This window comes from Chionomys nivalis, chromosome 3 (genome assembly GCF_950005125.1).
Source record: "Chionomys nivalis chromosome 3, mChiNiv1.1, whole genome shotgun sequence".
Classification (NCBI taxonomy): Eukaryota; Metazoa; Chordata; class Mammalia; order Rodentia; family Cricetidae; genus Chionomys; species Chionomys nivalis.
Genome location: NC_080088.1, coordinates 90,050,121 through 90,063,810, shown reverse-complemented (window position 1 = coordinate 90,063,810; position 13,690 = coordinate 90,050,121). Strand labels below are relative to the sequence as shown.

The 13,690-nt window shown below is 48.8% G+C and overlaps 1 protein-coding gene across 1 annotated transcript; it reads right to left on the bottom strand.

Moving 5' to 3' along the window:
* Window positions 1-2,296: 2,296 nt before the first annotated feature.
* LOC130871920 (speedy protein E4A-like) lies at window positions 2,297-7,641 on the bottom strand. Its single transcript, XM_057765637.1, has 7 exons — window positions 7,428-7,641; window positions 6,778-6,996; window positions 6,057-6,115; window positions 5,447-5,532; window positions 3,358-3,526; window positions 3,075-3,177; window positions 2,297-2,581 (listed from the first exon to the last, which is right to left on the bottom strand). Exons 1-6 carry the CDS (start codon window positions 7,639-7,641, stop codon window positions 3,118-3,120), a joined length of 807 nt encoding a protein of 268 aa, XP_057621620.1. The 3' UTR covers window positions 2,297-2,581; window positions 3,075-3,117.
* Between the last annotated feature and the right edge of the window lie 6,049 nt (window positions 7,642-13,690).

The window sequence follows — 13,690 nt, the reverse complement described above, 5'->3', positions numbered from 1 at the left end:
GTCACAAACGTGCGCTATTGTTCCAATATTTCCATGGCTTCTGCCGTCTGAACTGAAGCCCTTATACTTGTCTTTAACCATGGAACCTGCAGTGGTTTGAAGGAGAATGGCCCCCATAGGCTCATAGGTTTGAATATTTGGTTCCCAGCTAGTCTAGCTGAATTAATAAGCTCCAGCTTCAATACAAAACCCTGTCTTAAAAAAAAAAAAAAAAAAAAAAGATGGAGAGATGGCTCAGCAGTTAAGAGCACTTCCTGATCCTGCAGAGGACCTGGACTTGGTTCCCAGCACCCACATGGCAGCCCACACCATCTGTAACTCCAGCTCCAGGGGATCCAGTGTATAATTCTGACTTCCGTGGGCACTGCCCACCCATGGTGCTCATACTTTCGTGCAGGCAAAACACTCACACACATAAAACAAAAATAAATATATCTCTAAAAAATAATGTGTAGAAAGACCAAGGAAAAGATCTGATGCCAACTTCTGTCCTCTACATGCACATGTGTGTACCTGCACCCACACGTGTGTAAATCTACATAATCATAAGCAAACAACATACATGCACATGTGTGTACCTGTACCCACACATGTGTACAATCTACATAATCTTAAGCAAACAACACACATGCACATGTTTGTACCTGTACCTACAGGCGTGTATACAATCTACATAATCACAAGCAAACAACATACATGCACATATGTGTACATGCACCCACAGGCGTGTGTACAATCTACATAAACATAAGCAAACAACACACATGCACATGTGTGTACATGCACCCACACGTGTGTGTACAGTCTACATAAACATAAGCAAACAACACACATGCACATGTGTGTACATGCACCCACAGGTGTATATACAATCTACATAATCATAAGCAAACAACACACATGCATATGTGTGTACCTGCACCCACAGGCATGTGTACAATCTACACAATCATAAGCAAACAACATACATGCACATGTGTGTACATGCACCCACAGGTGTGTGTACAATCTACATAAACATAAGCAAACAACACACATGCACATGTGTGTACATGCACCCACAGGAGTGTGTACAATCTATACAAACATAAGCAAACAACACACACACAGCTGTGCATACAAGATCTTTCCTCGTTTGCTAGCATGTCTGTGTTGTTCCACCCTTGTAGGGAATTTCAGTCCTTTTCCTTTTTCTTCACTAATTTCAGTGATGTGACACACAGTCACCGCAGACAGACAGTCCAGGAGAAAGGCACCTGAGAAATCGTAGTAGCCGGGATGGGAGGTGGCTCAGTGGTTAAAGCATTTGCTGTGCAAGCCGCAAGCTTGAAGACCAGAGTTCAGATCCCCACACCATGTAAATGCAGGGAAGGCACAGAATCTCTCCTGTAATTCCGGCTCTTGGAAAACAGAGATGGGGGCCAATGTGTGTCCTTAGAACAAGCTGAAGAGACTCGGTGTATTGGGAGCTCTGGGTTCAAGAGAGAGTCTGCATTAATGAATAAGGTAGTATGCCATCAAGGAAGACATTAGAAATCAACCTCAACCCCCCCATATACTCCCTCACATATACACAGATTTACACACAGGTGAATATGAAGACATCCATGACTTCATAACACTCACATAGAAAGAGAGAGAGAGAAAGAGAGAGAGAGAGAGAGAGAGAGAGAGAGAGAGAGAGAGAGAGAGAGAACAAAGAGGTCACAGTAACATACATTCATAGAACATGAAACACATTTAACCTTTATTATCTGTCCCAGGAGAAGGACCTTGTGACATGGATGCTCTTTCAAACACACACCCTTTTAAAAATAATATAAAAACATGTCCAAGCATGTCAAAGTATCAAAGCTAAATGTTGACATTCAACAACAGAGAATAAATATGAAATAAGTGAAAACTTGTATTCACAAAGATCTAGGGTTCTGCTACCCACATAGAAGACAGATACACATATAAGTGTAATAGATTTTTAAAGGTAAAAACTCTCCATTGAGTCAAAATAGTCATGTATGTATAAACATTATAAGAGCTATGATAAGATATAGGAGCAGTGTGTTCTCAAAACATAAAACTAATATGCTAATTATTTTGTAGTCGGCATAGAATAACACAATAAAGTTTATTTATTGATAATACAACAAAACTTGCTATGTGTACTAGTAATACAATAAAATTTGTGACGTGTGAAAGTTATTACAATTATATAGACCAAATACTGTTCTTTGAAGACATTTCCCTTCTCGTCTGAGCCCTGAGAAGCCTCCTTCAAATGGCCCGAGCCTGTGGAGACCAATTATAGGGAACCACAGGGCTGCTGCCTTGGGGAGATGGGACTGGGGACATCCGGATGACATTTAGACGGTGTCGCTGAGTGGAGTGGGCCCTGGAGGAATCCTGATGTCTGGCTTCCCCACCAGAGCCCCTGCACGTGTTCCCGCTCAGGAGCACGGTGTGGTGATTCCATTCCATCCTCTAGAAGAGTCTGGGTTCTTCTAGTTCCTGTGGAAGGCGTCCTCTCTCTTTTCCCCAGCGGTTCTTAATGTTGGCATAGAGTGTCTCCCTCAGGCACAGGGATCTGGGGGAAGAGGGAGCCATGCCAGACTTCATACATGCAGTTCTTCAGGCATGAACAAGAACTATGTCCACGTTAATCCTAACTAGAGGTCAGAACATTTGACAAATGGGTACTTATCTCGAACCCTTCTTTCATTTGTCTGTTTGTTCTGTGATGCCCAGGATCAGATGCTGAGGCTGACACATGGAGGCTCTATCATGGAGCAGCTCTGGCTTTAACACTAGATTCTTTTTTTAAAAAAAGTGTGTGTGCGTGCATTGTGTGTGTGCATGCATATGTGTGCATGTGTGTGTACCTGTGTTTGTGCATGTGTGCGTGCGTGCATGTGTGTGTGTGTGTGTGTGCAGTGATGGGACTGATAAAGCTGTGCAAATGGCTGGGTTGTTTCAAAGGATGAAATGAGTGTGAAATGAAGGTGGGTTAGGCAGGGACTTAGTGGCTTTCCTTGTCAGACCACAGACGGGACTCCGCACCTCAGAGAACATCAACATACCTTCCTTAGGCCGATGACCTCAGGCCTCTACAGTTCTGGGTTTCTAGGTGAGGTTGGTGCGATCTCGTGCCCACACCCACAGCTCTGGGTCATAAGCCTGGATCTGCAGAGAGAATAAGATCCTTGAGCAATGCCAGTGCACCCCCTCCCCCAACACCTTTACATGCCCTGTTTATCCTCAAGATTTTTCGCTCCCCAAAATCCCACCTCCCGCATTTAACCACACTCCTCTCTGTCTGTCCAATCCATCCCTCTGCACCCCACGTGCCCCACACCCACCCACCTCTTCACACTCCTCCCGGGACACCCAGATCCTCCAGCCCATGGACCGAATAAACTGGAACCGCAGTTTGTGGAACATGGGGCGCTGGGCATAGCTCTTCCCGTAGAGGAAGTAAAAAATATCTTGTTTAGGGGCCTGGTTGTCCTCCTCCATGTCATTGGCCAGGTACCTGGGGAAGAATCAGGGTGTTGTTGAAAGGCTCAGAAGGACCCAGAAGAGGACCTGGGAGCCACCTCAGCATGGGATCACATCAGCTGAGCAGATGAGGACAAGCCATCGGCAGAACCTGATGCTGTCTCTGCAGCTCTCACCGTGAGCCGGATCCACCACCCTTTCCCTTTCTTCTCTCCTTAATGTCAACTAGCATTTCTGAAGTCTCTCTCTCTCAGCGTCACCTCATATTTTGGCATGAAGAGGGCACTGTCCAGAATGTGCTGGATGAATTGCTGAATGCGTGAATGAATAAATGGACGGAAGTGATAGACAAGGCGGACATAAGCTGATGATGTGCATGGCTGGGTTTATAACAGAAACACCTCTGAAATAAAACAGAATCGAGGTGTCTGGAGAGTGACTGGGTGTTTAACCAGATCCTGCTTTCAACAAGTGTCCACTGTGAGGGAACTGGGAAAGAGGAGAGAACACCAGAGGCTACAACCCACCTCTTTCTTACATGTTTTCTAGTATTTGTGTGTGTGTATGTGTGTGTGCATGTACACGTGGGTACGTGTGCACGCGCATGTGGCTGTGTGTGCACGTGCATGTAAGTGGCCTCAGAGGCCAGAAGAGGGCATCAGGTAACCCTTGAACAGGAGTCCAGTGTACTTTCTTAACTGCTGAGCTGTGTCTACACCCCCTTAAATATACTTTTCATTTTTAGGTACGGATATGGGTATGTGTGGGTATGTACAATGCGTGCAGATGCCCATAGTGAGCGCTGGACCCCTGCAGTGCTGTGAGTGGCCTGATTTGAATGTTGAGAACTGAAATTCAATCCTTTGCAAGAGCGCTACAGCTCTTAGCTGATGAGTCATCTCTCAAAACCCACAATTTCATCTTGATAGAATTTTAGCACACTTCTGCTGGAGGCAAAAGCTGGCAGATCAAACAGCGCAGATAAAAGGCTTCATTCATGATCAGGTTGATTTGAGGTGCCTTGCTATGTGGCTATGGTGTCCTCAAAAACTTGGCTCAAGTGGTCATCCTATCTCAGCTTCCTGAAGGATTTCGGCTAGAGGGAGGCTCTGCCTCGTCCTGTTAGATTTCAGAGGATGAAGTAACTTGAAGGAAGGTGATTGTCTCCAGGCACCCCGAGATGATTAGAATAGAGAGTACCGCCTGGGAAGGGGACAGGGAGGAAGGGAGTAACGTCTGGTGGCTGTGTAGAAAGACAGCTGAGCTCACCCTGGGAACTCGAGCCTGCAGGTATGGGCTGGCTAATTTTAACTATTTACGTGCCACCCCGAGAACCACCATGGAAGGAAGCCTCTGAGGGGAGTGAAGAAGAGGACACAGCCGCACCTGAATGCTTGCGGAAAGAACTGAAACTCTACAAAGAGCTCTACGCTTCCTGGTTTTATTCGTTGTGTCCTTGAGTGTGTGAGGGCACGTGTGTGTGTGTGCCCATGTGTGTGTGGAGGGGGGTGCACAATTGACCACTTAAATTTAGTTCCAACACGACCCTGAGTTCTACCTAGGAGCTGTCTACCTTGTTTCACGAGACAGGGTCCCTCACTGAGACCTCAGTCACACCAGTTAGGTTAGGAGGCTGCTCTGAACCCTAAGTGATCTTCCTTTACCTGACTGCTAGCACCGAAATTGCAAGCACCTGGCCAACCATTTCCTGTGAGTTCTGAATATCTGAAGAAGTCTTTGTGCATGTATGGCAAGTGCATTACAAACTGAGTCATCTCTCTGGCCCTTGTTAAATTTCTAGCTGGTATTAGTTTGAAAAACAAAACACACACACACACATACACAAAACAAGTTTAAGGACATTTTGCTAAAAGGACACGCCAGAAGCCCACTTTTTGTGATCCCCACATGCAGGGGAAGGACAGTGACCAACAGGAGGAGGCAAAATACTCACAGAGCTAGGAAGAAGTGGATTGGCCTATACTGCCAGGAGAAGAGTCCGGCGCGGCTGAAATAAGCTATGACCATAGACAGGAGGTACTGAAGGAGAGAGCAGACAGGAGAGGAGCCGTCACACCCTGGAGAGGAAGACCATAGGCACAGGGGAAGGGGGCTGAGGGGGTATGAGGCTCAGAGAGCAGCCACGAGGTCTGGGTGCCTGCTGGAGTGGGGAAGGGAGGGTGAAAGGGGCCTTCAGGAAGGCAGGTCAGAGGCAGGAGGCCCTGGTTGTTCCAGCATGGCTGGCTCTGGGTCAGTTCTGAGGGAGGACTTAGGACAGCTGGGACAAGGAGGTCTTTGCCCAGCAGGAACAAAGGGTCCCAGAGAGCTGTGGGAGAGACACAGCAATTCCCAGGGTAAGATGGTGACAGTGGGGCTCAGACCCCAGTGAGGCAAGGGTCTCCTGTCCACTCTGTAAGACACTGCCAGGCCCTGAAGAGAGGCACTGGCAGGACATCGAGGGTCAGGACTGTGTGACTTCTGGTGGCTCTGGGGAGGGACAGAGGACGGTGGTCAGGGAGGTCCCTCCCCAGGCAGGACAGGATCTGGAGCCCAGCTTGGCGCACCTTATCAGACACTCTCAGCGTCTTGTCCCAGGCCAGGAATTTTTTCACCACAGGATCCTCTGTGAAGGAAGAGCATGTGTCATGGTTGAAAGGGAAGAGCTTGGGGAGCCGCCTCCCTGGGGGAGAACCAGGAGAACCACCTCCCTGGGGGAGAGACAGTGTAGCTCCCTGGGGGAGAGCCAGGAGAACCACCTCCCTGGGGGAGCACCAGGAGAGCTGCCTCCCTCGGGGAGAGCCAGGAGAACCACCTCCCTGGGGGAGCACCAGGAGAGCTGCCTCCCTCGGGGAGAGCCAGGATAGCCGCCTCCCTGGGGAATGGCTCAGGTCAGAAGCCTGCCTCTGAGCTCCATCCCTGTCCCAGCCTGTGTCAACACACCATGACACCCTCTCATTGCACCAAATGCACACCGTCACAGGCCAGAAGCACTTAGGCCGACTGTCTGCTGTGATGTCATGTACCAGTGGGAACTTGGCTGGGTTGCCCTTGTGTGGGCGAAGACAAAGCAGGAAGAGGTAAGTTACTATCCTCTTCCTCACCTCCACGTGAACCTTTGTCAACTCTAGCCTAAGCCCCTGCCACCTATGGGTCCCTGAGAGTCAACAGAGCTTTAGCCTCCCAGGCTGACCGCTCTGGACCGGGAGGGCAGCTTTCCCACGGGGAAGGAGGTTGACTAGAAGCTTCCTCCTTCGCCTAAGGAGGGAGCCATCAGGTGTCACCTACCCAGCAGCCTGGTGAAGACCTTGTGGTGTTCAGGCCTCACCATAGATGCGCGCCTCCTCCTCAGTGTCATCCTGAGCCCACACAGTGTCTCCACGGACCACACCGGCTCAGGCTCAGGGTCCAGCAGCTCTGCCAGGTCATCCTCAGAATCCGATGACAAGTTCCTCTTCCTCTTTGGGCTGGTGGACGGAGGCTGGGAGTTGGCCTCCGCCCTTGGTTCTAAGTGAAGAAACCACACCCCAGCGTGTGTGAATCTCACCCTGCCCCTTGATACCCCAAACACCCCGAACCTCTTCAGCTACTGCCTTTCCCTAAGCCATCGTGCCGATTCCCCCTGGGCTGATGGCCACCTGCCCCTAATCTTGTCCTCATCCCTCTTCCCGTTCCTCAAGACTCTTCCTCATCAGAGACAAATTGTCCCCATCCCCGTACAAAGGAAATCTCTTCTTATGATCCCTCTTCTCTGTCCTGTCTCTGACTCTTGGTGCCTAACCCCTTCCTTGTACTGTGGGTTTTCAGTCCATGTGACATCTGTGTCTGACTCCCTGTCCTCCCTGCCCCCAACATGCCTCCTGGGCCTCCCTCCTTCCCTCTGTGCCCTTCCTCCTTGCCATCACCCTCTCTCATCTCTCCTCACCCAGTCCCCTCACCTGCTGGTCCTGAGATCTCCCCATGCGTCAGCACCCCAGGTAAGGGCCTGGTGATGCCAGGCTGAGTACTCTGTCGCTCAGAACACAATGACAGTTGGCCAGCGGTCACAATTCTCCCAGCCTGTTTCCCCCCTTCCACAAATCCCAGACTTTGGTCTATCCCGCCCTCCTCCTGGACTTTCACTGAATCCACACATGACGTCCCTTCCCCCATCGAGGGAGAGGTGAGGTGTGGAGGAAAGCTCCAAGAAGATGCTGTTGTCCACCAAGCTGCCCACCACCATGGAGTGCTTCTCCTCCAATCAGGAGTGGCAGACGCCTGTGATGTCATCAGCCTTCCAATCTGGCAACCAGTTTGAAATAAAACATGTGTAACTGACAGCTTGATGTGTCTACTTGTTCTGAGGATCAGGGCCCCGTCTGCATCCTGCCGTGGACCTACACTCCATCCTCCATGTCTGTTCTCTTTGCAATGCACATGCTGAGGGTGCGGCCCCTTCACATTCACGGAAACATCTTAGCTTCCCCTTCACTCTGTGCACACCCATTTGAAACCTCAGTCTCTTCCCCATTATACATACACTCTTTCTGCACTTGGTAAAAAAGGAAACATTTTAATTTTTAATTAATTAATAATTAAATTATTTTTTGTTTTTGTTTTGTTTTTTGAGACAGAGTTTCTCTATAACCTTGGAGCCTGTTCTGGAACTCACTCTGTAGACCAGTCTGGCCTTGAACTTACAGAGATCTGCCTGCTTCTGCCTCCTGAGTGCTGGGATTGAATCAGGCATGCGCCACCACTATCTGGCCTTAAATTTGATTTTTGAGTCAGGGTTTCTCTCTATCAATCCTGGAATCTTGTTCTGTAGACCAAGCTAGCTCCAACTCAGATGTCTGCTCCTTCTGCCTCCTGAGAGAAATTCCTTTTTATAATTCTTCATTCCCCTTCCTTGCTTTATAGATTTCCTGTCCATGTGATATTCACGTCCCATTGCCTGTCCTCCCTTTCTCCAGTCTCTGGCATGTAGGGCCCCTCCTTTCTTTCTCCTATGCCCCTTCTCCTAATGTCCACCTGCTCAAATCTTTCTCACCCTGGTAACCTCACCTGACAGTCGTGGGATAGCTCCGTCCACCACTGGTGATGACACCGTGGTGCTAAGCTGAGGACACTGCTCCTCCCGTGGCAAGGATGGGTCACCAGCAGCCACGATCCTCTGAGACGCCTCCTTTTCTCCTACAAACCTTAGACTCTTGTCTCCCCCACCATCCTCCTGGGCTCTGGCTGAATCCATTCCTAACTCTCTCTTCTGTTGTCTCTGGAGAAGTTCAGTGTGGAGGAGAAAAGTGAGTTTAACCACCGAGCTGCCTAGCTCCACAGAGTTTGACCCTTCCAATCAGGAGGAGCGGAAGCCTGTGAGGTCATCAGCCTTCCAACCTGGCAACCGGTTTGAAGGACAACATGCATAAGTGATGGATTGATGTGTCTACCTGTTCCGAGGACGGATGTGCAGGTTTGCAAATCCATAGTTGAAGAATGCAATGGGGATTCTACAGAAAGCACGGCCACAATCAATGAACACGGCAAGGTAAAGTCTTTTGGGGACTTGTGAAGTGATGGAGATCTGACATGCAGGATGGTGTCAGGCCAAAAGTGCTTACCTGACAGCACCTTTGATCCAGTGCTTCTGGCCGGTGAGTGGTACCCATAGATGGTACCTTTGGCCTCAGAGCAAAGTTGAGCCTGGGCTTTTACCCTTAGCATTTCCACAACCTTGCTGTGTCTGTAATCTTCCCATTGCATCCTCTGGTGACTATGGTCTTTAACCCTTGAAGCAATCTCCCAATGCTATGACCCCTAAAATCTAGTGAGACCTGCGGGGGCAGAGGAGGCTGCTAACGATGGGTTTTTGCTACCTGTGCTCACAATGCAGTTTGAGTCACAGGATTCAAGACTGACTCTTTCAGCTGATCAAGTTTGCAAAGAGGGGAAAGTATATGAAGTGACAGTCTCTGGATTCAGACCCTTGAGAGAGAGGCCAACCCTGAGGCTCATTCCCAGGCCCTGGAGGAAAGGACGATCCTGGGTGGAATGGCAGCATCCCTTAACAGAAGGGTTGATGTTCAGTGTCTTCCCTGCCTGTGATTAAATATCCTGATGAAGAGCAACTCAGTGAAGAAAGGTAAGGGGCTGGAGAGATGGTTCAGAGGTTAAGAGCACTGCCTGCTCTTCCAGAGGTCCTGAGTTCAATTCCCAGCAACCACATGGTGGCTCACAGCCATCTGTAATGACGTCTGCTGCTGCCCTCTTCATACACACAGACAGAATATTAGATACATAATAAATTTTTAAAAAAAGAAAAGTAAGTTCGGGTTACAGTCAGTCACTGCGGAGAAGTCAAGGCAGTGTCCAACAGCTAGTCACACCATACCTGCAGAGAGACCAGTGCGCATACGCTCACTCGACTACTTGGGCACCACCCACAGTGGGCTGGTTCTTCTCACATCAATTAACTCAACTAAGGTGATCTCCCACAGACAATCCACTCACTGGAACTCTCTTTTCAAATTATTCCAGACGGTGTCAAGTTGACAGTTGGAGCTAACCAATGATGTATCCAAGAGGGCAGCCTACTGCAGAGCACAGGACAGAAGACTAAAAAGAACCACGGTACCAAGGACACCCAGTCCTGGACCGAGTGCATCCATTGTACAGTACAACTAGTAGCCAGGGAACCCAGCTGATGCCACCCTGTCTCATAAGCTGTCCAAACACAGTCCCATCCTCTGGCTGATGTGGAAGCACACTCCAGTGACATGTGGGGGTATGAGCATGGTCATGACATTGTCACTTTGGCTCCACCGCTGAGAATTCTAATGTAGGAGCTGCTGAACAGCAGCGAGCACTGGGCAGGATGTCCCCACTCACACTGCTGCCTTTTCAGAAACCCCCTCTGCTTTGGTCTCAACTTCATACATGCTTTTCTGACCAAAGCACAGACTTTCCCCCAAGTCTTTCTGCTCTGCTTTTTTTTTTTTTTAAAAAAAGATTTATTTATTTATGTATACAACATTCTGCCTCCATGTATGCCTGCTCGCCAGAAGAGGGCGCCAGATCATTACAGATGGCTGTGAGCCACCATGTGGTTGTGGGAATCGAACTCAACACCTCTGGAAGAGCAGCCAGTGCTCTTAACCACAAAGTCATCTCTCCAGCTCCCTCTGCTCTGCTTTTGATACTAATTCTTACTTTTAAACCTGACTAAAAGCTTCCTGAAATAACCATGCCATATCCTACAAAATTTCCTTTATGGCATTAGTTAGTATATTTTTATCTTGGTCTTTTTGTCTGTTGCTATAATAAAAATGCTTTGAAGAAAGCAAGTTAAGGGAGAAAGGACTGACTGTGGCTTTCAGTTCAAGGGTACAGTCCGTCGTGGCAGGGAAGTCCAGCGGCAGGAGTTGAAGTGAGTGGCTGGTCACACTGCATCCACAGGCAGGAGGCAGAGAGAGGCGGATACACAAGGGTGTTCGGCTCCCTTTCTCCATCTGTTACTGCCCAGTGAGCCCTGTCTAGGGAATGTACCTGCCCACAATGAAGATGGGTTTCCTGACATCAATTAAGGTAAGATAATTCTAGACTCAGTCGAGATGACAACTATAACCACCGCAGCTGCGAAGTCTCAGAGCAGCTGGGCATGGTAGCTCCTGTCTATCATCCTAGCACTCAAATGGCAGAGCAGAAGGATCTTCTACAAGCTGGAGGTCAGCCTGGTCTGTATAGTGAGTTCCAAACCAAAGACACATAGTGAGGGCCTGTGAGAAATGCAAAAACCAAACCAAACCAAACAAACAAGAGAAACAAAGGCACAGGCAAAGGATTTACCTGGCAGAATATTCCTTGGCAGAATGTAATACAAATGGCCTCTTGCACAATTTCCAACTCTCACATGAAACCTCTGGGTGCAGTCTACGCTGTCTGTCTACTGGGATTCTTACCTCTTGAGCTCATGCCGGGTTCTCTCACCAAGTCAGGTTTACAACATCCTAAAACTTATCTACTGTGCAACTAAACACATCTGCTAATTCTCCATTCAAGTCAGCTCTGAAGGTTTAGAAACCATAAGGTCAGTTTTATCACAACCGTGCTTCCATTTTCCTGGCACCTGTTCTCTTTATGAATTGCTTTTGTTCTTAAAACAAGTACCTGAAAGATGGACATTTTATTTGACTTCATCCTTTCAGAGGGTTCCTTGGCTCTGTGGTTCTGGGATCACTGTGAGGCAGAACGTTGTAGTGGTAGGATTGTTGCGCCTTGCATGGTAGACAGGAAATGCAAATAGAAAGATGGGAAGGGACCAGATAGTCCCAATAAATCCCCCCTGCCACCACTGAAGCTGCTTCCTCCATCTAGGCCCTATACCTTACATTTTCAGGACCTCCCCAAACAATGCCATTAGTTAGGAACCTAGGCTTTAACACTGCAGGGACAAAACATTTGACAAAAGCAGCTTCAGGCTGGAAATGGGTATTTGAGCTCACGGTTGGAGAGGATACAGTCCATCATGGCAGTGAAGGTGTGATGGCAGGAGCCTGAGAAGGCTGCTCACAGTCAGGAAGCAGAGGAGGGGGGAGAGGGGAGAGAGAGGGGGAGGGAGGGAAGGTGAGAAAAAAGAAGGGAGAGAGAAGAGAGAGGGAGGAAGGGAGAGAGAGGGAGGGAAAGAGAATGAGGTAGGGAGAAAGAGGGAGAGGGGGAGAAGGGGAGAGAGGGAGGGAGGGAGGAGGGAGAGAAAGAAGGAGAAAAGAGAGGAAGGGAGGGACAGAGAGAGGGAGGGAGGGACAGAGAAAGAGGGAGGGACAGAGAGAGGCAGGAAAAGAGAGAAGGAGGTAGGGAGAAAGAAGGAGAGGGGGAGAGAGAGAGGGAAGGAGGGAGGAGGGAGAGAAGGAGGGAGAGAGAAGAAAGAGAAAGGGAGGGACAGAGAGAGGGAGGGAGGGAGAGAAAGGAGAGGAAGGAAGGAAGGGAGGGAGGGAGGGAGAGAAAGGAGAGGAAGGGAGGGAGGGAGGGAGAGAAAGGAGAGGAAGGAAGGAAGGAAGGAAGGGAGGGAGGGAGGGAGGGAGGGAGGGAGGGAGGGAGGGAGGGAGAGAGAGAGGTTGTTGCTTAGTTCACGTTCTCCTTTTCTTCTTTTTCATTCAGTCTAAGACCCCATGCCCATGAGATGGTGCTGTCCATTTCAGGTGTGTCTTCCTCAGAAAACCTCTCAGGAGACTCCGTCAGACAGGCACACCTATGAGGGACTATCTAGGTTGGAATGGCCTCCGGGCAAGCCTGTGCAAAGTTATCTCGACTAGGTTTGCGAGGTAGGGAGTCCCACTCCGCTGAGATCACAGACTGTGTGGAAGGAGAAAGCACAGTTGAACATAGTGATTCCTCAGCCCTCTCTGCTTCCTGACTGTAGACACGATAGGACGGACTGCTTCAAGTTCCCGTCTGTTTGGCTTCCCTGCCATGATGCACCATTTTGAACTGAGAGCCAAAAGAAGCCCTTTCTCTCTTAAGTAGCTTTTGTTGGGTATTTTATCAAAGCGACATGAAAAGAAACTAAGGCAGTATTTTAGGTGTTGCTAGATCTAATCAAGTTGACAATTCAGATCCACCATGAGGAGCGTTCTCCACCTGTTAATGATAAAAAGTGCACTTAATATTTTTAGCTGGTTTTTCGTGGTGTACGCTTTTAATTCCGGCACTTCCGAGGCAGAGACAGGCAGATTTCTGAGTTTTGAGGCTAGCCTGGTCTACAGAGCAAGTTCCAGGACAGCCAGGGTTACACAGAGAAACCCTGTCCCCAAAACAAAACAACACAGCACACACAAACACACAAGATTCACCTTTATTCCACCTGAGTGGGTAGTGGTGGCTGCCAGGTGCTGAACTGGAAGGGTTGACAGCGAACATTACCTGTAGCCTAGAGCCACGAGTCTCTAGGTGAATAGGAAGTCTAAGTAAATACAGAACCATTTCTTTAGTGGCCTTGTAGCACACAGAGGCACCGACTGAGCGAATCTGCTGGAGTATGTGAGATTTGTGCTTTCCCTGTCTTTAAGACCATGTGGCTTTCAGATGTGTTTGTTTATATTTATGTTCACAGTAGTTTTAATTTTTAACTTGTTTCACAACTGCTGTTTTTTATGTGAGTGTGTCATGGCACACTTGGGAGATCAGAAGGCAACCTTTGGGAGTTAGTTCTATCCTTCCACTGTGCGTTCTG